Below are 22321 nucleotides of genomic sequence, written 5' to 3'. Positions count from 1 at the left end.
TAATATATAATATAGTATAACATGTGAATATCGCAGTTCAAAAACCTGTTACGTGTCGGGGACCTCCGAATTTCATCCCCATTTGCATTTTTTTTTCATTACAACTTCCATATCGCGATTGGACACGACCCTTCCCCGCACTCCCTGCTGCTACCCTCGTATAAGAGTCATTTTCGTTGTGTGGCTCTGATTAACTATCGGTCATCCACTTAATTAAGCTCTCTATCGGTCACTCTCGCGTTTCCTTTTACACGGTCTCTTGCACTCTCCTCTCTCTTTCTCCCCCCCCCCTTCCTCAATCTCGCCCACCAAGCTACATCATACAAACGTGTTTTCTCTTTTTTCTTCGTTTTTCATTTCCAGTCGCAACGTCATATAAAAATAAAGGGATAAATAAAAAATATTGTTTTGCTCTGAATAAAAAACCTAATGTTACGATTAAGTATTCTCGTCAAGAATCCTCCCCTCCCCAACCCTTGAAAAAACGGATCCACTACGCATTCCTTAAACTTCATTTTTCACTTACGGACTAAACTAGCATCAAAGGTCTGGTACAACTGTACACGGTTTCTTATAGCTAACTATATTTATTTATGTACATGTATAAAACTCTCGGTTTCTGAATCTTTCAGTCTCACTTTTCCATCATTCTCGCATTCTTTCTTTTTCTCTCTCTCGCTTACTCACACACACACACACACACACACACAAAACTCTCACGCTCTCTTTTGTTATCAATGTTCGTGGTTTTTTTCTCGCATACCGTGTGTAGTCGTCGTTTTTTCGTGGCATTGTTTACGCGTGCATTGCAAAATCGGAAAAAATCGTGTGATCAATTCTCTCTCTCTCTCTCTCTCTCTCTCTCTCTCTCTCTCTCTCTCTCTCTCTCTCTCTCTCTCTCTCTCTCTCTCTCTCTCTCTCTCTCTCTCTCTCTCTCGCCGGCCACATCGTAAATCGAAAACAAAACAGAACAAAAAAAATGGATCTTGCAAAAAAAATCGTTTGTCCGCAATTTGTAATACGGGGGGAGGGGGCACGTTCCTCGTACGCACACGCAAAAGTTTACAAAAAAAGAAGTGTGAAGGCCCGTGACGCGAGATTCGCTAAACTTAGCAACAATGAAAACGGATCACCGATGATCCATCGGATCCGGATCCATCCTCGAACAGGAAACTAAGGAAAATGACACCACGAAAGTAACAAAACGAAAACAATATATTTTCTTCGTAGACAATAATAATTCTTTCGAGCGAATCTCACGCGGCGCTTCGAGTCGATTCCGTTAATGATTAACAGTATTATAGTAATTGCCGTGCCCTTTCCTAAACTAAAGCTACGTCGACGTGTACACGTCGTTTACAAAGGTGCCATCATTTTTATAAATCGCACACAACCACTCCCCCCTTATCTATCATCGTCGCACAATCACTCACACTTTCGCACGGCGCATTCTCTCTCGCTCTCTCCCTTTCTCTCTGTCCATACAGTAACTATGATTATTTTTAACGTCTATGTAGCTAACAGGTACATTTGCACTCTTCAAAATCGCTGACAGATCGAGGGAATGCGTTTTTCTCGCAATATTATTATTATTATCGTCCGCACGAGTCTGCGTTTAATACAATTCGCAATATAATCTTAAAAATTCTAATCGCTTGTATCGTTACTCTTTTTTTTCAATTTCGCTGTTTTCCGCATTATCTTATAGGATTTACGATACATATCTCGAGAATTAGGAATTTTCTCGTTTTTCTTTGCAAGAGCTTCTTGCCAATGCCCGAAACGATGAACCTGGTCGCCCCGCGTACACGCGCGATAAATTAACAAAGCGCGGAAATTACAAAGTCCTGTGTACAACCATCAGTAACGTTTTCACTTTTTCACGTACTCTTTTAGTATACATAGCATGCGTATGTATGCGCGCGTGTGCGCCCCGGTACATGCATCCTTAACACATAAGAACGGGAACAGAGGGAAATAATTCTCCGTGTCCCGAAGCCTCAAATAACGCGCACGCAGCGGGTTACCGTTCCCGAACTCGAATTCGCCAAGGTAAAAAGCGTCACGCGAACGAACGGGCCCGGGCACAGACACGACCAAGGCACAAAAACAATTGGAGACGAAGAAAACGAAAAACAAAAAGATAGAAGAAAAAAAAAATACGTTCCCACGATCCATCAGCGAGGGTTACTCTTTCTCTGAGCAATTATTTTTCGAAGAAATGTCTTTGTCGAGAGAAGACCTAGAAATTCCAGTCAATTTTGTAAGGAGAAACAAAATAAAACGAAAAAGATATTTATATATAAAGATGTGGGAAAGGAGGATCGGACTAAAAGGAAAAACAAAATAAGAAGTGGCAGGGGAGGAGGGATAGAGGGGGAAAAATGCATGCTCAAAAGGTATCCCTTTGAGCTATGTATGTGTGTGTGTGTGTGTACGTGTGTTTTGCGTGTGTTCAGATAAATAAAAGCGAGTCGCATTTTTTCGACTAATCGATCCTAAATTAATGCTCGACTAAATCCGTAACTATGGGTTCCTCTCTCTCAGTCGACCTTCCCTTCCCTCATGATTTGGCACGATATAGAGAACTCACAGATCGGACACGCGAGCAAGTGAAGAAAAGAAGCGGCTAAACGAACGAAATGATCGATTCATTAGCGTGAAGGGAAGTCTAACGTCTTTAAAAAGGCGAAATCTATTGCGAGGTATGTATATTATATATAATACAATATATATATGTATATTTATATACGTATATATATAATATATCGTCGAGTTCCCTTTTTTTATAATCGTCACATCGACTAACGAATCTCTGGTCTTCGTTGAACGCGGAAGAACTTCGAAATCGTGGCCGATATATCATCATCCCTTTTCTTTAAAAAATTCCCTTTCTTCCTTTCTTTCATCGATCGGACGGCAAACACGCGCGTTCGCGAGCAGACGCGTGTGCCCCGATCGAATTTTCTTGCATTTCTATTTTTCAACGCGGAGAGGAAGAGAAACAAGATTCTTGTATATTATCCGTAAACCTATTTCATCTGTTTCCCTCGAGTGGTTACCTTATGTACATAAATACAGTCGTTGTACGCGAGGATATTCCCGTAATTCTCGGAGACCGAATTCCAGATTAAAAATTAAGGCGTCTCTTATTATCCTGAGTATATGAACAATGTTCTTCTGCGTTAATAGCCCGACGACGACAAACAGCAGCGTCGGTATTCCGATTTTACTTTTTTATTCGTCTATAAAACCCTTCTTTCTCGTTTTCCTTATTTCTTTTTTTTTTTTGTTTAACTATTTTCTTCTCGAGTTCACTTAGTCTTTTCGTTTCATTTACTGTGTTATTTTTCTTCTTTAACATACGCGCTTTTTATTATTTCCGTGAGTAAATGATTCGTCCGTTTCCTTTTTTAAATATCCTTTAGCGACCGCGAGGTTAACGTATAAAAAATGTGTCAAAAATATAACGGGAGCTACACACCTAGGATCGCGGACGTTAAGAACGTCGGCCGAAACTCTACTGTGGTTAATATGTGTAAGGCATTTGTGTATCGTTCAGTGCTCGATATCGCTACCGGTGAACCGCTAAGCCGTGTCTCTTTCAAACGAAACTCTATTCGACAATTGATACCGAGCTTTCCGCTAAACTCAGAAATTGTTTTCAACTGCCCCGAACTCCGGACTCCAGCTCGATGCAAAAACGTGCACTGCCGACCACACGTATTGGAACCTTGTTCTCGAAAATAAGGTGATAGACTGCGAATATTTATGCAACCACTTATTTTAAAAAAGAAAAAAAAAGCTAAGGAACAGTACTCCGTTTAAACTCCATCTTCAGCGTCAAAAGCATAAAGCACGCAGTCTAATGGTAGTGAATCAATATTATGTAACCTCTGCTAAGTTTCTAACCATTACACTAACAAAAAAAAAAAATGTATTCAGGTACATGTGGATGCCATTTAAATCCTAAGTCTTACGGATCTCTGTCACATCAAGATCGGTAATAAACATTCGAGAGACGGTTGAAAAGAACGTTCAATTTAATCGCGTGTAGCAAGATCGGTTCGATAATATTGAGCACACAGACAGATTCTCTCTGTAGTTCGAAAGATATCACCTTCGGTAAAAAAAATGATTAAAGCTTCGGTAATATTCTAACAAATCCCCAGCAAGCGTGCGAATGCGTGCAAGACGGCAGTGCGTTTCCGGTTGCGAAGTGACCGACTCCGGAGTCGTAAAGTCGTCCGATATCGAAACAAAACGGAAGTCGTCGTTCACTGCAACAATATCCCCTGGAAAATATCCGTTATCCCGGCCGTCTTTGTTTTCGACCGATTTTCAAGACGGCCGAGAGCTAAATCGACCGATTGAAAAAGAGAGAAAGAACAAATCCGCGACAATGGCTTCCAAAAGCTGCTCGGCTAACGAACTTTCTGAACGTGTCTCCGCGATTTAACTCACCCCTCACCGAACGTATTCACCCTGGAACGTGTTCTGAACTGCATATTATTACGCGCTGCGATTATATATGTACCTATATAAATTTCAAGCACTTGGGTTACGATTCAGGTTTCGTCATGTCGTCGATTAAGTCTTTAATTAACCTGTACCCGTGTGTGGCAGGCGCGCGCGCGTGTACATGTCTGCATGTGTGTGTGTGTGTATGTGCAATATATTTCTATATATTTATTTAACGTGTGTCTGCGGGGGTAATCGTGGACGCGTTTCTCGACTCGAATCACTAAATACATTTTTCACAGACATTGTTTCCGGAAGCACGTGTACACGTTTTCGATCGCGCCGATTCCCAAGCCCGACGTGTACTCTCGCGTTTGCATTTCGTGCGCGTACCACGCCGGTCAATCTGTTCTTTCCCCTGATCCGACTTACCGATCCCTCTTTAATTCTCGCACGGCGTTGTTCAGCGTATTTCCCTAACGGCCCTCTCTCGGTATCCGTATACCGATGCGTTAGTTAAGCTATAATATTTTATAATATCTGTAAGTCTATAGCGTGTGTCGTTTCTGTATAGTATATATATATATATGTATGTATGTGTATGTATTTCACGCGCGTATGTGTCTATCGGTGTGAAAATGTTTGTCTCCCGGAAGGCTCCACCTTCCGATTTTCTCTATTTCCATTTTCTCTCTCTCTATCTCTCGGTAGACCGTAAAAAGTATGTATATAAACGAATACTGTTACCTACAAATATAATGAACACATTATTTTGCCTTTTCTTTTCATCGTATTCCCTTTCCGCGCGAGAGCACTGCACTCGCTCGCGTCTATTATTCATCGATAAACAGATTTTCAGTGGTCGGCTGCGACGAACGTTATCTCTCTCTCTCTCTCTCTCTTCATTTTTTGTTTACATACGCGTCCGTTTCGTTACAGTATACGTAGATACATGTATTGTATGTATATAATATATATATATATATTTATATATTTATAATAATATAATATATATATAATCCCTATCGTAATATACTCTCTTATCATTGATTTTTTTTTAAACCTTAGTGAATAATCGCGCTGCAATCGTTCACACTCAAACGATTGGTTTGCCCTGATAAAATTATTAAGAATCATCATTTTGTTTGCAACGAAATGCTAGAAAAAAAACTCGTAACTAAAACTCGTAACAATAATAATAATAATAATAATAATAATAGTTATAATGGTGATAATAAGAAATATTAATGATAATAATAATAATAATAATAATAATATAGTTAAAGTCAATAATTAGTAGCATTATTCTTTGTCGCGTTCTCTCTCGTCTTTTTCTCGATCGTCGCATTCTCTCTCGCACGCACGCGCGTCTTGGTATATATAATTTTTTTTTAATATATATGTATATATGCTTGTATCGTTACGTATGCGTGTGTATATGTAGATATAAACCTATATAATATAATATGTACATTATTTATATACATTTAAAAGCGTAGCTGAGTCTCTATCGACCTCGCGCAGAGACAATTTTTTCTTCTCTATTGTAAAAACTGCGTTGCCGTTTCTCCGTTTCCTTCATTTTTCATTACTTCGTTAACTTTACGAGCACCGTGACGAACAAATTAAAAAATAAATCGTAGTGAACTTTTTCCGTGAACGTGTGTGTGTGTGTGTGTGTTTGTGTGGAGGGGGAGAGGCGCGATACCGAATCCCGCCCGTGAGCGCTGAACCTTGTCGAAACGAACTCTAAAAATATCGCTCAATCCCTTTCTAACTTCCGACAACACGCTCCGTCTTATTCCCTCTTGCGAAACAATTTTCGGAATCTCACGGGTTAAGGACCACCTCGCCGACTCCGATGACCTTGTGGGTCAACGTCCCGAGCACTTTTGCTCGTAACCACCGCTTGATACAAATATTCGTCAAGGTCTTTCGCAATCTACATCTCCGATATTGTTATTCGAGAAACGTGTACCGTGAGATGTACGATTACCATACACTCCACCTAATCCAGACCCATCCGTGTGCCTCATGCGTGGAGGAAAACTCTGTCAGGAAGTGGAATTGTGCAAATAGAAAAACGGTAACACGAATCCGTCTGAGTTAGGTCTGCGCATGGAGTTCATAAAGAACGTGTTCTTTATAGAGCTGAACCTTTGATACTACTCTAATACTCGATTTTCCAATCTCTAGTAATTGCGAATACACTTGTCCAGTGTAATTATACTTCTGCTTACTAGAATTTCTATAATAAAACATTATGTTTTAAGCCAAAGATCAGTGGTAGTCACATATTATAATAGGAAATGCTGGACACAAGAGACACAAGGCATTGAGATCGGTGAGGCAGTCTGTAAGCTAGTGAAACACTAGAATTTTCAATAATTAATATAACAAAGCTACCGATCCGCTGCGAAGGCTGTTCCAATCGAAATTTGCCTATCGCACCCGATCGAATTATCGTGAAAATGAAGGAATGAAACGGAGGCGTAAAAAGGGGATGTAAAAGTACCTGGTTATCACGTGTGTCGGCCATGTTCGTGTAGCGGCGTCGCCGGATTAGGAAGATAAAAAAGCTGGAGGAGGAAAGAAGAGAAGACAGGAAGAGAACAGAGACGACTTCGATTCGATAATTGAACTATGCCCTCCCCCCTAGCGGAAAACAATCGGGGGAGGGGGGGGGAAAGGACTACACACGGAAGTTGGGTTCAAAGGTACGCGAACAAAATTCTCAGTATATGTGTGTCTGTATTATGTGTGTCTGTGCTATAGTATGTCCCAGTGTGCTGAATGTAGACTACTCCTACCTACACGCTCGTGTGACTCATTCGCTCTCACCTACTCGCAAAAACTCTCTCAGGATACAGCCACAACCAGATGCATCGGATCATGTCATTGAAGGCGCTATATATCGGAACTTCCAGATCGCACAGCGATCATTTTAATCGACCGGCAAACAATTACTATTTAGGGACAACGATTTCACGGGTAAAACAATCCGCGAACTCGATAGCAGATTGGCTACCTAGTCGCCGCAGTCAGCTTTAGCTCTGTAGTTTCGCACGAAATGGCATAATGAAACGCAACATCGTAGCCTTCGGGACTCTGAATCCGCGATCGAGGAATCAACAGTTTTTGTCGATGATCTTGGTGAATTTCGTGTACAGCTGCGAAGACTATAAACTATCGTGTACGGGGCCGCGCGTATCGACGATTCGATCGCCAAAACTCGCTCGTTAAAGGACTCTCATTTGAAAAGCGACCGTCCCTCCCCTTCGCCATAATTAACGGCGATTAGAACCGAGCAACCTGTCGCGTGCACCAGCACGACCGACTCTTCCAGTTCTCTCGAAGCGTTTCGATATCAAAGGAAATTTTCTCGAGCAACTTCTTCCCCGGTCGTTGCTGCGCCGGTACGAGTTTTGGAAAAAGAATCGACGAAGTTTACATGTGCTTTTCTGCTTTTCTGTCCCAAAAGAAAAGATACACCTACAACCGGTTCAGCTGTAAAATACGCTCTAAGACCAGTCGGTTGGAAACCGGTGATGTCAACGCTAAAACAAATTCCGATAAGCTTTCCGTACGTTTCCTCTCGCGCATATGATTTATCATCGCTTCGGACGATATTCAAGAGAAATGAGAATTGAATGGTTCAATGATAACACGGTGTCTCTCGTGTTGTTCGAGCATCACTCAGGTTCATCCCGAATCGTTTCCGACACGTTCCTCGAATTCTAGATCCTTTACAAATAACGCGCGTCACTCTTTCCCTTTGTTTTTCGATTTTCAACGTTAGGAACGTGCGACGCGGACAAAAACGACGAGAAACAGTGATTCATTACGTGCTCGTCTCGATCTCAAATACTTTGAATATCGTTTCATTTCCTTGTAATATATTTTCTCGAAAATATATGCAGACGCCGCGTTCCCAAGCTGCTCCGGAACCGGTCTTAGTCGATAATCTACGCGATAAGACGACACTGATCGAGAATTCGAATAATAAAAATAGAATTGACTTTATATATTCAACGTGATCCACGCACGTACTTCCTTCCTTCCTCTTTTCATGTAGTGTGCATTTTACCGCGCGTCCTAACGAAAAAACAAAACCCTCGGCAGAGAAGTTCGAAACGTCTCGTAACAGCGTGTCTCCGCGTGTCCTCTATGCTAAGCTGAACTCAGTCTTGCGTCCTTACTTAATACCTCCGTGATCCCTATCCCATCCAACCAAACTCGCTCCGTCTCTACCTGCTCCTCTCTGTCTCGCAGTCTGTCTCGTTTCGAGAGAATCCTTTACAAATATAAATCATCTCAAAAGCTCTGTGTACGTATGTATGTATGTGTCCTGGGTGTGTACTTGTCGGTCTCTTCGATCATTCCCTAATATTTGGCACCAATTCTTTAGTGTATTCTCTGCTCGATGTGTTCGATTGATATTCCGGTTCTTCCTCTTCGCGGTGAACGAAACTCGGCCCCCTGCGTGGTCTCTCCTCTCTGTGTTCAAACGGATTTGAACGCAACTCGATGACACCCGTGCCGCCGTCGCCGGACGACGATTTCGCGATCCCCGTCTCGGACGATCTTCATCGCAACTCTCGAAGCCGCGATGAAGCCCTTCTTTCCGCCGGTTTGCAACGAAAGAGACGGTCTCCCACGCGCGACATCGAAATCTCTCGTCTCTCCAGAAGTCGAGTGGGATTGTTTCCGATCCTCTTACAAATTAAACTCGAACGTACCGTAATAGGGTATTTTGTGCTCGGCTGAATCTGATACGCGACCAGCCCGAGTCTCTTCTCCTTTAACGCGTCATGGCGAGACTCCTCCGCAGCTGGCTCAGCTTCGCTCGGAGCTTCTCCTGCCGCCTTCGTAGCTCCGTCACCTTGGACACGGTGATCTGACCGATCTCGTTCAACATATCACAGTACACCGCTGCCTGCCTCAGGATCGCGACTTTCGGTGCCTTCTCCTTGGACTCGACCGCTGGCACCAACACTCGCAGCTCCTCGAACGCGTTCCGCAGCTCTATCCGCCTCTGACGCTCCATGTTATTGTGCAAACTCCTCTTCTCCGTGTCCAGCTCATCGTCCGACGAACTTCTCGACGCCGTTGGCGGGGCGATTTTCATCGGTGGCGACGGCGTCGGCGACGAAGACAGCGACGACGTTGTCATACATCGGCTTACCTTGTTTCTCCTCTGGTACGGCCTCTGACGCGCCCGTTTCACTGGCTTGTATTCCGGCTGCGCGGTTCTCTTCCGCGCTGGATTCGATGGCGGTCTACCACGCGGTCTAGGCGCTGGAACCTTTTCTTTGAACGCCGTGTTCACTGTTAGCTGGAAGTGCTGCTGGTCCGCCGGGCTCGGGTACGTCGGCAACGCTGCGGGTCTGCACGGTTTCTCGAACGTTACCACGTCGATCTCTTCTTCTTCTGCAATCAGCAAAGAACGAACCATTACATTGAAGCCCGCCGACATGGTACATTAAACGTTACGTACTAGAATGTTCAGACTGCGGATTTTATTGCAAACATGGGTGGGAGTCGTTTCAAAAAGGGAAACTATTTTTATTTTGCGTAAAGTCCGCAATCTGATAGCGATGGACACAGGTATGATTTAATCAAAACCATAAGAATTCAGTCAGTAGACTGTAAATTCCGCATCGATTGTGGGAAGCAGTAGTTAAATAAAAATTCATTTAATTTCTTTAATAATGCTAATTAATTTCTTTATTAACTGCTAATGCGAAGCTCTTGGAACCCAAGGATCACGTTCGGAGAACAAAACGTTGAAAATATTTGTGGATTTATCGAGACATTATTTGAACGCTGTGTGGTCGGAAAGAATTATGTCTTCCTAAAGATATGTTAAAATTCAAGAAAATGAGGCTGCGAATGGCAGCTGAAATGCAAAAACTTAACAAGAGATTGGCGAGAGATAACGAGGAACGACTGAGAGCTAGCACAGAGACTTCGAACAGAGAAAGCTATGATAATGAAAAAGAGAAATCGTCTTCAAGGGCGTGATGGTGTACGAAGTGACACGAACGTATTAGAACTGTTATACAATTTACAATATGTTTATTTCTGATCGATCGATTGCTATTAGCTTTCTCAACAAAGAAAAGTTCCACAGAGACAATGTATTTCTACACCGTTTATACGAAAGTCAAACTGACTTCTCGAAATCTTCTCTGTTCGACGAACATCGTTGGCAAACCGGCAGATGAAAAAAAGGAGCTATCGGTGTGTGATTTTCATTGAACGAGTTAAAATACTTCCGAGTCTCAGTCAGCTCCGCCGAGAGGCTATTAGCAGCGACGGTCGTCCGTAAAACCTTGCTAATTAGTTGGGACGGAACAAGCACGCCTCTGTCTTAACTGTGACGATCCCTGTTCAGGGTGAAGGCCGTCCGCAAACACCGGAAAGATCGTGTCACCGTGCTTCCAGTGAAAAAAGAAATTCAAAGAGTCAGAAAAAAAGAGGATGATGCGAACAGTTGCGAGCGTGAACGAAATTACGGATGCCGGATGCGCGGTATCGTTTATCTGAAGATCCTCGTCTGCAGCCGCGATTACGCGAGGCGAAAGGAGGAAGAGGAAAAAGATTGTACGAGAGGGTATAACTATAATAGCGAAATCCCTCGGTTGCCGGCTAACGTAGAGGCGTTTGACATTCGATACCGTGGGCGTTTCTGCAAACTGTGTCATCCACTGTGTCTGGTACAATCAGTGGAAATCCGGTTGGTCCAGATTCCTCTCTCTCTCATACGGATACGGGTCATAACTCTTTTCTCAAGGACAGATTCGAAATACAATCGCTCAATGTCGATGTAACGTGTTTCGCGCCAACAGGCACCGGACCAATTACATACATCGATCGATCGATCGGTGAACTTGATCGTGTATCGACTATATTCGCTCACGGGGATTAACTGTACCGGACCCCGTAAATTCATCAAACTAATCCCCATGATACTTCGAGACAATAAAATCGCTACTATTATCATTATCTCGCAACGAGATCGAGCAACACAGGACCTCGATCAACGCGAACTCATCGTGACCAGGTTTATGGATACTCTAAAACAACCCACGAACATTTAATTAAGAAGACGGAACCGCTTATTGTAACATCCGCAGTACCAAGATCGCTATCGACCACTTATAAAAGAGCTCCAGCTACGTTCAAACGTAATCGTTAATTATCTTGTACTAGACGCGTAAAGAAAATATGTATTGTAAAAAAAAGAATAAGTTTTAATATCACATATTAAACTTTGTAAACAGGCGTTGAAAACAAGTTCCCAGTATTATTTTCGCCTCGTTCGAAGCGACTCGAATCCACAGTCGACGTCTCGCGCGAACATTTAATTACATCGCCGATATAAAGTTTCAGCAACCGGAATAAATTACACCGAAATGTATTCGCCCGGATTCATTAAATTTATTGGCTCTTATCGGCCGCTTCAACAATTATATACACCTATAAAACGGCTGGAAAGTTTCTATTTAAATTACAAAAATTCCTAGTCGGATTACCACGGAAACACGTCACGCTCGGCGTGCAAAAAAGCTTGGTCCGCCTTCCGGTTTCACTTTGCCCAGTCGCTGCAACCGCAGCGTGAACTTTTAATGAATGCCCGGCAAACTGAGAAACACAAGCTTCTTTCTCTTTCCAATAACGTTCATTTGCGCGGAATGGACGGGTATCGCAGCGAAAAATCGGCGAAACGGTAATATGTATCACGCCTGTGCTTCGAGCTCACATGTCAATCTTTCGAAATGAAAATCTGCTCGTGTCCGCGGGGGCGAAAGGCGGCAAAACGCTGGCTTGTAATTGATTTAAAGAGAAGGGAATATTAATTGGATGAGCTCTCGCGCGGGCGCACGTGTTTCAGTTGCTTCCATTTAAAGTCGCCGTAACGGGGCCAAGCGGAAAGAGTCGAGGAACGAGGAAGAACCTGAGCGAGAGACACGCCGCATACGTTGCGCATAAGTGTGCGGCAACAAATGCAATCTCCTGCGTGTAACGCCGCCGCTCTTCTCCACGTGTTTGATCGCGCGCGGCGGCCGGCGCGGCGACTAGACGCACGAATCTTCCCGAAACTGGACGTGTGCCAGGTCGCCGGTGAACAACTGCGAAAAGGCGCGAAACTTTCTAAAAATAACTAAAACCCACCTAACCGACGGCGGCGACGCGCTAGCGCTAGAGGAACCAAAAGCCGAAGGCACGAAACCACTTCCCCTACGGATTTCTATTCTCTTTTTTCCTCCTGGAATAGCGCTGTTTCTAACAGCCACGACACACGTGCCGACTATTTTCGGGGTTCCACCTCGATTCATATAGTCCGTTTTCCTTTTTCTCGCGTTTCTTTCTTCTCGCCCCCCGGGTTCTTCTTGATCGGTTCCGCGCGAGGCCGTGCACCACGTACTCAGGAAGGAAGTGTCTCGTATTTCATGGCAATGTCCTCGGCAGCTACCGATCCCAGAAACCCGCTGGCGTAAGAACTCTCTCGGTACCATCGAATGCTTAATTGGACACGGTTCACCGATGTATCAGAGAGAAAAAAGCAGCGGCCGCGAATCGTAACGAGAACGCGGAAGCCGATACTGTGGCCGTGATCGAGTGTTCGTTCAATGATAAGCTCGGTGAATAATAATTGAGACGCACAGGAGAGCAAAAGCCGACGGTTATTTTTCATGCAAAAATTGGCACGACCCGACCCGAAGAAAGCGAGAAGTGAGAGCATGTGCCATCAGGAACTCCGTCGCGGTTAGATCAAGGTGGCCGCGGCAGAGGTCGCCGGCCCAACGTGATCACATAGCAAGTATGGCAACTGGCGGCGCGCGGCAAATGGAAAGTTTCAAGCGGCACCTCTGAGGAAAGGAGAGCCGACGAAATGCTATCTTATAGTCGATACCGACAAAAAAGTGTCCGCTGGATTGTTGTGAACCGCTCGCGCTGACTCATCGGATGAAATCAATCCTCTTTAGAATGCCGATCTTCGTTCTCAGCATTCTTTTGTAATTGTTCGACTGTGCATCTTTATTTTTCCGTTTGCTAAGAATACATGTGAAAATGCATTAACATCTCGAGTTCTAACTCTAATGCTAATTTGACGAAGGCTGAAGGTACCGTTCACCCGGCTAGCTCAAAAATAGCGGGTTTCTCGGTGTCATAGACCTCACTGTCAAAAACATGGAAGGATCTGAATGGACCTAACCGAGCGAACTGCGTCAAGAAAACCGCGACGAGAAAAAAAGGGTGATATTCACGAGAGGGGAGTCGAGGGGTAGCGCGAATTCACGGCAGCACGTGCAATCGCGTAAGAACGACCTTGGGGGTCAGTGCTCTCCGTGTAAGCAGGCCATAGTACTACGTCGACGCGAATCGATCGACTCTCCTCTCTCGTCGGGATAGGCGACCGCGAGACAAGGTAGTCGGGAGGAGAGGGGGCACAAGTTTTCATGATATCGAACGCTCTCGCTTCGCCCCCAGACACGTTCCGAACTGGGGGGAAAGGAGACCTTTGTTGGATGAGAGTCCCGCCATTTTTTCCCCCAAACGAATCCTATCTGCCTGATTGCACGGCTCGATTTCTGTTCCCGACAGGAAGGTCCTCTGTCCTCGATTGATGTTTCTAGGGAACTGCTCTTATTGTAGACCACACGCGATTCTAATTATGTATTAGACTTCAAACAAGAAGGAAAATAAATTCTTGTTGGGAATGGGTATCTGAGTGACTGGAAACGCTGGAGAATCTTAGAGTTCGGCGGCTAGCGGACTCGAAGTGAGGAAAACGAAAAGAATGTGGCAGGAGCGAAAGAGAAAATCAGTTGCCCACTTGAAATAAGGAAAGGCCCAAGGCTTCGTTTATTGCCCTGGCCCTTGGGCACGACAAACATAAGGCCTATGGGTCCGACGACATCTGGTCTGTTATTCTAAGATAGAGAAACTGCAGTGTTTCTCATGGACAACGAAATTCATTTTTGCTCTCTGGCAATTGCATTATTATTGCTAATATTCCAACATCTTATTTTTCTATTTTACTTGAGGAAGAAAAAGATGAAATTCCCATTCATCGAAAGAACCTCAGAAAAAATGTAGAGACTAAATACTTCTTCCCCGCCATTCGTTTCGAATTACAACTGCATCTACGCTCACTCTCAAAAGTGTTTTGCAACGCACGCAACAGATATTTTACCACGGGTCAGACCCCCCGGATGAGGATAAGACATAGTCCAAGCTGGAACTCCGCATGTACATAATCCGGTTCGCCGTAGAAGTGAACGTATTGTTAGATATTACGATCCCGTGGATAGATAAATGGCAACGAGTATCGATTCGGAAACTGGGTTCCAACGGGCAGAAATGACGAAAGTCAGTTTGGCACAATTTAGAGAGCCGAACCGCGTGGCGAGAGGTACGATCTGGTTACGAGAACAATAATTACCGTCGCCGCGATAAAAAGAAAGGGAACAATACGGGTTACGTTCGTACGAGATACTTGGTAATCAAGTTGTACGCTGGGAAGGGCGTGAAAATTCCATTACGCTCGATAGGCGGTGGGGAAAGTTAGATAGCTTTCGCGCGGTGTGAGCAAACGACGTTACTGGCAAACGCGTTCTCGCTGTGTACTTCGCGATTCAGCTCGCGCGATCGTGATATCAGCGGGTTGCAATCATCAACGCAAGTTAGAGGAAAAAAGATTGCCGGAGGAAAAATGCCAACTGTGCCCCCGCCGCGTATTGCTGTGCTCGATACGCTCAGGATATACTCGAGCTGTGTACTAAGCGACGGTTGATATGTAGGTCTCCAGACGTTCGATGATGCATGCTCGTCAGATAACGGGTTGGACACACACGAAAAATCCCCGAGTAAAAGCTCAGCGAGAAATTCGCGCGTGGTCATCATCCGAGTAACCCGCGTGAACTCTGCGCTCGAGGATTGCGCTAAATAGCCATTCATGGATTATCGGACCACGTGTCCCTCTTTCAAAGAAGATACCGAGAGCCAGTTTAGAAGTGTGGATATGTACAACGTGACGTCAATGAAACCGTCGCCTTCTTCTAGACACAGAAAATCGGGAATTGATAATAACGGTTCAAAGTAACAGTTTATCTATCTCGCTCCTACGGCTCTATCAAAGTCGCGCCATGGCAATTAGTTTCGCGGAATTCTAGCCGACCCAGTCTCTCACGGTTTAAAGTGTAGCTCGGTACGACAATCCCTTTAACTAAGCCACATATGCGAACGTGACGGCACGTTTCTCTTCCTGGTCACTCTCGATGTACATCCGTATATAAGGCGAAGCCATAAATCTCGTCGTGTTCAAGACTCTTGACGCTTCGTACTAACGGGCGACTCATCCAATCCAGTTACGAAAGTGAGCGCCCGCACGATGTGCAAAATGCGCTCGTGCCCGCTCGAAAGTCACGGAAGAACGCATGCCCCCGCTCGCGCGAAATCATCGCGGACACCATCGGCGGAAGGGAGCCGATCCGCGCGCGAACCTATCCGACCGCTTCTGCGATTTTTGCACGGCCGCGAAACCGCCGAACCAAGTTTTTACACGTCCCGCTTATATCGCTTTCTCGATATCCATTTAGCCCGTAAGTGCTCGAGAGCTGGCATCTCGGCCGCGCGATCTTACCGAAGATGATGGAGCTATCCATCTAGCTTGGTCCTTCTTCGGCAAGAGATATTTTCTCTTGTTTGAACATTTGCTTTTAGGGGAGCGAAAAATCAGCTTCGTTGCTCCGTTGTATTTGCCAGCAGCGTGCACCGGCGATAGTCTAGAGAGGTAGCAACCCCTGATTTAAAGGTTACAGGATTAACAACTCTAGCCACCCACGCCCAGTTTTCCTAGCTATCGGCGACTAGACTCTGTTCTGTTAAAGGAGGGTCGCTAGGCAAAAATCACGGGCCATAACGCGTTCCTATCCGACGGCGAAGTCCAATTACGCGTCTCGGTACCGCCGTGTGTTCGCGTGAGTATACGGATGCACTTGGAAAGCATGCCGCGAGATACTACCTTGGATAACAACCTACGCGGGATACGGAATACGGCGGACGTATCTGGGGGATAGTAGCCAGGAAACGACCCGGTGACCAGACACCATTAAGCTCGGCCCACTCGTCGAGATCCGCCCACGGAACGGGATGCACCGCGTCATCGACGTTGAATCGTCACATCGACTTCACCGATGCACCGTGGATGGCGCTGTTACCGAGACGAACGCGAAAACCCATCTCTCTCTTCTTTCTTCCTCTCCGCCATCCGTGTTTTCTCTGCTCGATTGACTCACAGAGAAAATGCCAGTCGCTCGCCGGTTCTTGCCTCCATCTCTCTCTCTCTCTCTCTTCCTTCTCTTTCCTTTCTCTTCCTTTCTCCTTCTCCGTTCCACCGTCTACCCTGCGCTAAGCCTTTCCTTCTTCTTCTGGTTCGATCGACGCCAAGGAGCAGGCGAGAGAGCTGCGGCTGGCATGCCGCCTCGGGAGAACGAAATGCAATAAGAAGGAAAGGACGACCGGCTGCCGCTCTGATCGAGGAAAGGAAGGAGTGCCTGCTGCTGCCCTGGCGGGCCTACGGTGCGCGGGAGGAACGTGAAAGAGCACTTGTGAATTGTTCGTGTGCATACGTGCCGTTGTGTTCGTGTGCTACTATCCCTCTCCCGCGCAGGATCCCTCTCCCTTCCCCCAATTTCCAGACACTAATTAGCCGATGCGGGATTCGTTCCTGGTTCTTTTCCAGGATCTATCGATCATCGGAATGCTCCTTTCTAAAGGTGTACGACTTCATTTCGACGCTGAAGAATAGTTTTCGTCTTCTCGCGGGGAAAGTTCGACGTTCAATCAGTCTTGAACGATTCAACGGTTCCTTTAACTTGTTTCGATCGATTGCGAAAAACGCACAAATATGCCAAATTATTGAATGTGTGAAGTAATGTAATGGGGCTATAAGCTTCGATTTATGTTAAGCAAAGTTTCATCGAGTTCCTAGAATCGTTTAATTATCCGACAGGTTCGAATCTTGACCTTTTCGAAATCGACTGCCGTCACAGAGAAAAAAAATCCTCGAAGATGGAAGAAAAAGGTAAGTGGTCAAAAAAAGGTAAAGGGAAAAAATCGACGAGCGACACGTAAAAAAAAGGTTCCCTTCGGCGGCGGCCGATGCCGGTCCACATTCCCAAATCAGGTTCTGCCAGTTTGACATTTCAACGTCCGACCTCCTAATTCTTGGTGCAAGAGTCAAGGCATCCTGGTTCGTCGACCAGGTATTTTACACGCGCGGCTAGTCGAGAAACGTTTAAACAAAGCAGCCGAGATCGTTAAAAATCATCCGGACGCGAAGCGGCATCGTAATTTCGAACGTGTTTGAAAAAGAAATGGGAGTATCGATCTGGAAGAAGAAAGAAATAAACGTTCTCGATGTGTGCGAATGACCTAACACGATGCTTATCAGCAGACTCTCCCACGCAGTTGAGCTTAATGAATGAATGAATGAATGGGTTGCGTCACAGGCAGAGATGCGCTTATACGTACTGCGGAGGTCCTGCGTGTAAAAATAGGCGCCCACTTGCTCCCGAAGGAAAGGCAATAATTATAGACGGGCCGATAAGAGAGCCGCCGACCCACTGGGGAGAGAACGTAACGAGGAAAAGAGAAAGACCGAGAAAACGGCCTATCGCAGAGCCTTATACTTACGTAGAATACTAACTAATACCTTCGAGAGATGCCAAGCCCACCTGCGTGCTGAGCCGATACGTCGAAACTGAATTGTTTTGCAATAACCAGAAGGACCCCGTTACACGTACGCGGCGAAACGCTGTCGCAGTTCTATTAGAATGCAACCCGTGTCAGTCACCCGCTTATTTAATAATAGGACACTGGCCCGGGACGAATAAAAAGAAGACATTCGGAAGAAATGTCTCGGATCGTACGTGGCAGCATCTGTCTATCAAAGTACACAGTATGAGAGCGTATTTAGAGCGTCATTGCGAGCTGGCGACATTTTCCTTTCAGTTCCCAAAGTGAAAATAGTTCTAGGAAACCCGATGACCACGCTTCTGCTTTTCTAGCCTCGCTTTCGCCGATTCGCTGAAGTCGAAACGCATATTCGGCCGGTTGCCCATATCTGCTGCACCCACTGAATTCCAGAATGAAGCGAGGAGACCACCAGACCAGGCGAAACGACGACGATGCATACATTTTTATGAGCATCATAGCCGCCCGCGTTCCAACGTACACGGATTTTCCTGGAAGGCTCGAACCCGGAGAATTTGCATGACGAATAGAACGAACGAAATTCACACCTTGTTCCCTCCTCCATCGATGGAAAAATAACCTGGGCGGGGTTGCGTGCGGATACCGCGAAAAAAAAGATCCAGACGTAAGACGAGCTCCGGTGTGTCTTCGTTGGATGCATCGGGGATCAGGGTCGTATGAACGCGTCCTCATACCTCGTCGTAACAAGCGCTGCGGTAAAATCGTAGGAAAATAGAAACGATGAAACATCGTTAACCTTCCGACCAGCGGAGACTAGGCTAGGAGAAAAAGTTAAATGTCAGCGACACACCAGGACCTGTTATCGGAACCGAATAAAAAAAACCGTGAATTTCTTCGGCTTGAATGATATGTAAATTTAATGATCGGAGAAGTTCCATGAACGACCGCTCAATTACGAAATCGGCTGTCTGAAAAGGAGCAGAAAAAGAGTTATGGCAGCCGCATATGTTACTTTCCATCGTCTGAGCGCGTAAGTAGGACTTCGCTCGGCCTTCGTCGCGGCGTTTACAGGGACGACGAAGATTTCTGTCGGCTCCGATAGACCGGCCGGTGATTTCTAACGCGACGCTGCGCAGACTCCTTTCGCAGGACCGCAGTTTCCGCGTTCGCTGCGTCACCTATTAATTAAAACCGCACCGCGGATTTTACCCGGCGAGCAATTACCGTATCGGAACGCAAACCGCACTCGTCCGATCGTTCTCCGGAAACACAATCATTCTTTCCGTACCGGGAATCCCTCGACGCTTGCCGTTCACGTTAACGCCGTGCACTCGAAGGCGTTTACGTAATTAAAGGCGCTAAGCAACTGCAGTTGGCGCCACACTTGACGCACACGTGTACAGATAACATCGTTCGATCAAACAGTGTAACGTGAGGCGCCATGAACCACGGAAAATGAAGCGACCCAGGTCTATTATCATTGCTGTCACGTGCGCTCGGCTCTGTCACGTGCGGTGTTGACGGGAAAAAAAAATTGTTGCAAGAAAACGAAACACATTTTCCGCATACATTACGCAAATGCCGACGCCAGGCTGATCCCTGGACAAGACATAGTACGGTCGCAATATTATTTATCTCTGAAACTGCCGAGCACTAACTAGTAGCCGGTGTGAGTCAGTTTATGGAAATAACAAAAACTTGAATTACATTACAGAACAGAACGAGCACAAAAATTGTTAAAATTTTGCTTTTGGAAGATTCTGAAAGATTTTTAACGAGTATGGGTTTAAGTTTCTTTTGAGGAAAGATATCGTTGATTGTAGCACGAGGTGGAATTTCGTGAATCGGTACGCGACTTTCAATGCGGAGCGAAGATGCCGAGGGGGCACTGTGCCCGTGTAATACGGTACTGGATATCCCTCACCACGGCGAGCGCGACTGTGGCGCGAATGGCAAAAAGGCTTAACCGCATTCCGGCGACCATTTAAACCGCCGCGGCGGGGTCCCACGCTTGACCGCAAGCAGCGACCGACCGGCCGGCCGGCTATCGATTGACGTCACTTGGTACCGCGTGACCTTCGTGTTCCCGCGCGAGTACCTGCGCATGCTCCGACGATCATGCCTCGCGATGCACCTGTACACGCTTGGAAATCTTCTTTCCTAGTTTTCCGCGAATAATCTATGTGAAAATGGACATTAATTTAAAAATAAAAAATTACCATCTGGACTCTAGAAAGTGTTTAATCGAATTCGTTGCGAGATCTAACGGACCATAACTTCGAATCACCAAATAGAAGGGGAATGTGCATTATTCGTGAGGTTTTCCCGTCTTCGGAATTCGAAAGGTGTTCGTCGTAGAATGTCTGAGGACAGTGTTGCTCATCCGATATGAAGAATACCGGAACGTTAACTAATTATTAACGCGTTTAACGAGGCCACGCTTTTCTCGTGGTTTCACTGACCCGTCTGGGCGGCTGGCAGAAGTACCTATTTGCAAGTTGTGCCCCTGGCAATTACCAATTACGCCCGGTGACACGACGACAACACGAAGGCCGAATTCGTGGTGTGTCCGGTCGCACAGTAACGTCTTCTTGATCCATTAAGTTTGGACGATCAGGAAACGGCACACTTTATAAGACCCTATCGGCGTTCCCGCTCGAGAGTTCTCACCGTCTTGTCGCACGAGCGGTTCTCGGCTCACTGACAAAGCTTATCTCTGTCGGTCATCAGTTACAATCAATTAAAGTACTCGATTTAATTGTGATTGGTATAATTAAACAGATAGCTTGGGAACAGTCTCATCCTGAAAGCACACGAGTCGCATGCACACGGTGTAACGCCGTCGGATAGGGAACAGGAGATCATTTCCAATAGCCGAAGAGTTTCTCTTTACGTTGTAGAGCCCGGATCGATACGAGCGCAACATTGTGCGGAAAAATAGGCCAGCAATGTCGTTCGTTTTGATGTATAATCGGAAGAGAGCTGGCGTAAATGTTTGGTCACGTGCAGGTCAATGCAATCAACGAACGTGTGTTCACCGTTCGCTATTGCACTACTCTTTCCTGGTCATGCTCTCCTATCATACGAACAGCCCGCGCGCGCATACACACGACTCGGTGACAGTCGTTCAGCTGCAACGTTGCGCATGTGTGCATGTGTCTAGTATCTAGTATCTACAGGCCGTAGGATGTCGCCATGTGGCGCAACATATTTTCAGGTGGCGAACGGCACAATTTTCTCCCCGACTAGACACGCCATAGCGTACAGGTCGAGCGAATTATGCGAGTCGCGCCAAACCACCTCTCTCGGAATCACTATAGTTAGACCCAGTGAACAAGACACGTGACGGAAGGACTGTGCTCTGCTACGGGGAAGATACGTGACGTGCCCTGAAAATGCTCGCAAACTTCTCGAATCCCAATCACGAAGCCTCCAGAGGAGGCAACATAACTCAAGGAATTCCTAAGACGCACGCTACGGATTTTTCTGCGCTCGTTGCTAAATAGTTGCTGCGTTCCCGCTTGTATAACACACCGCGATATAATGATGTTGACATTGCATTTTGTACCGGGTCCTCGGTTCTCGCGAGACAAGTTGGTCAAGCCAATTACGGTTGCCCACCTCCGAACAACTCCCGGTAATTAGCTAATTATTTTTAGATTGCAACTAACGATTCCTAGAGAAATTCGAAAGGCGAAAATGATTTTCTTAATTGAGAGAATAAGTGTGCAGGAATATTCGAACCGGTATTCGAGGGACGATTACGAACACGTTTGTGGCTGGCAATAATTTGTATTGTTTTATACACAAACGTTTGCTCAACCTCGACACGCATTTGATATATGAAGCTTTTTAACGGCTGCTATCGATGCAATAATAATCTATCAAGCCCGTCTCTTCTTCGATGGCAATCATTCTTCTCATTGAAAGCGAACGAACGTCGCACACACACCAATTAAATTACATTTACGGTCTACGTCTAGTATGTGTGGCGTCATGTCCTTGGCAACATTAAGTCAAAGAACGTCTATCCGAGGGAATCGATTGTATCTGCGGGGAAACAACTTGGAAATATTTCAGAAATACGACACGGGGTCTCCGATGACGCTGTTGCTGTTCGGTTTTGAGTGGA

General features: G+C 45.6%; 1 protein-coding gene across 1 annotated transcript in view; it reads right to left on the bottom strand.

Moving 5' to 3' along the window:
• Window positions 1-509: 509 nt before the first annotated feature.
• The window catches only part of Myc (bHLH transcription factor Myc), a 30709-nt gene continuing 8897 nt past the window's right edge, over window positions 510-22321 (bottom strand). The window contains exon 3 of the mRNA XM_076435826.1: window positions 510-9891. Coding sequence (XP_076291941.1) covers window positions 9263-9891 — 629 coding nt within the window. The 3' untranslated portion in view covers window positions 510-9262. The remainder of the gene's footprint in view (window positions 9892-22321) is intronic.

Source organism: Lasioglossum baleicum, chromosome 12, assembly GCF_051020765.1.
Source record: "Lasioglossum baleicum chromosome 12, iyLasBale1, whole genome shotgun sequence".
NCBI classification, from domain to species: Eukaryota; Metazoa; Arthropoda; class Insecta; order Hymenoptera; family Halictidae; genus Lasioglossum; species Lasioglossum baleicum.
The sequence above is the reverse complement of the archived record's forward strand: the minus strand, read 5'-3'. Positions and strand labels throughout refer to the sequence as shown.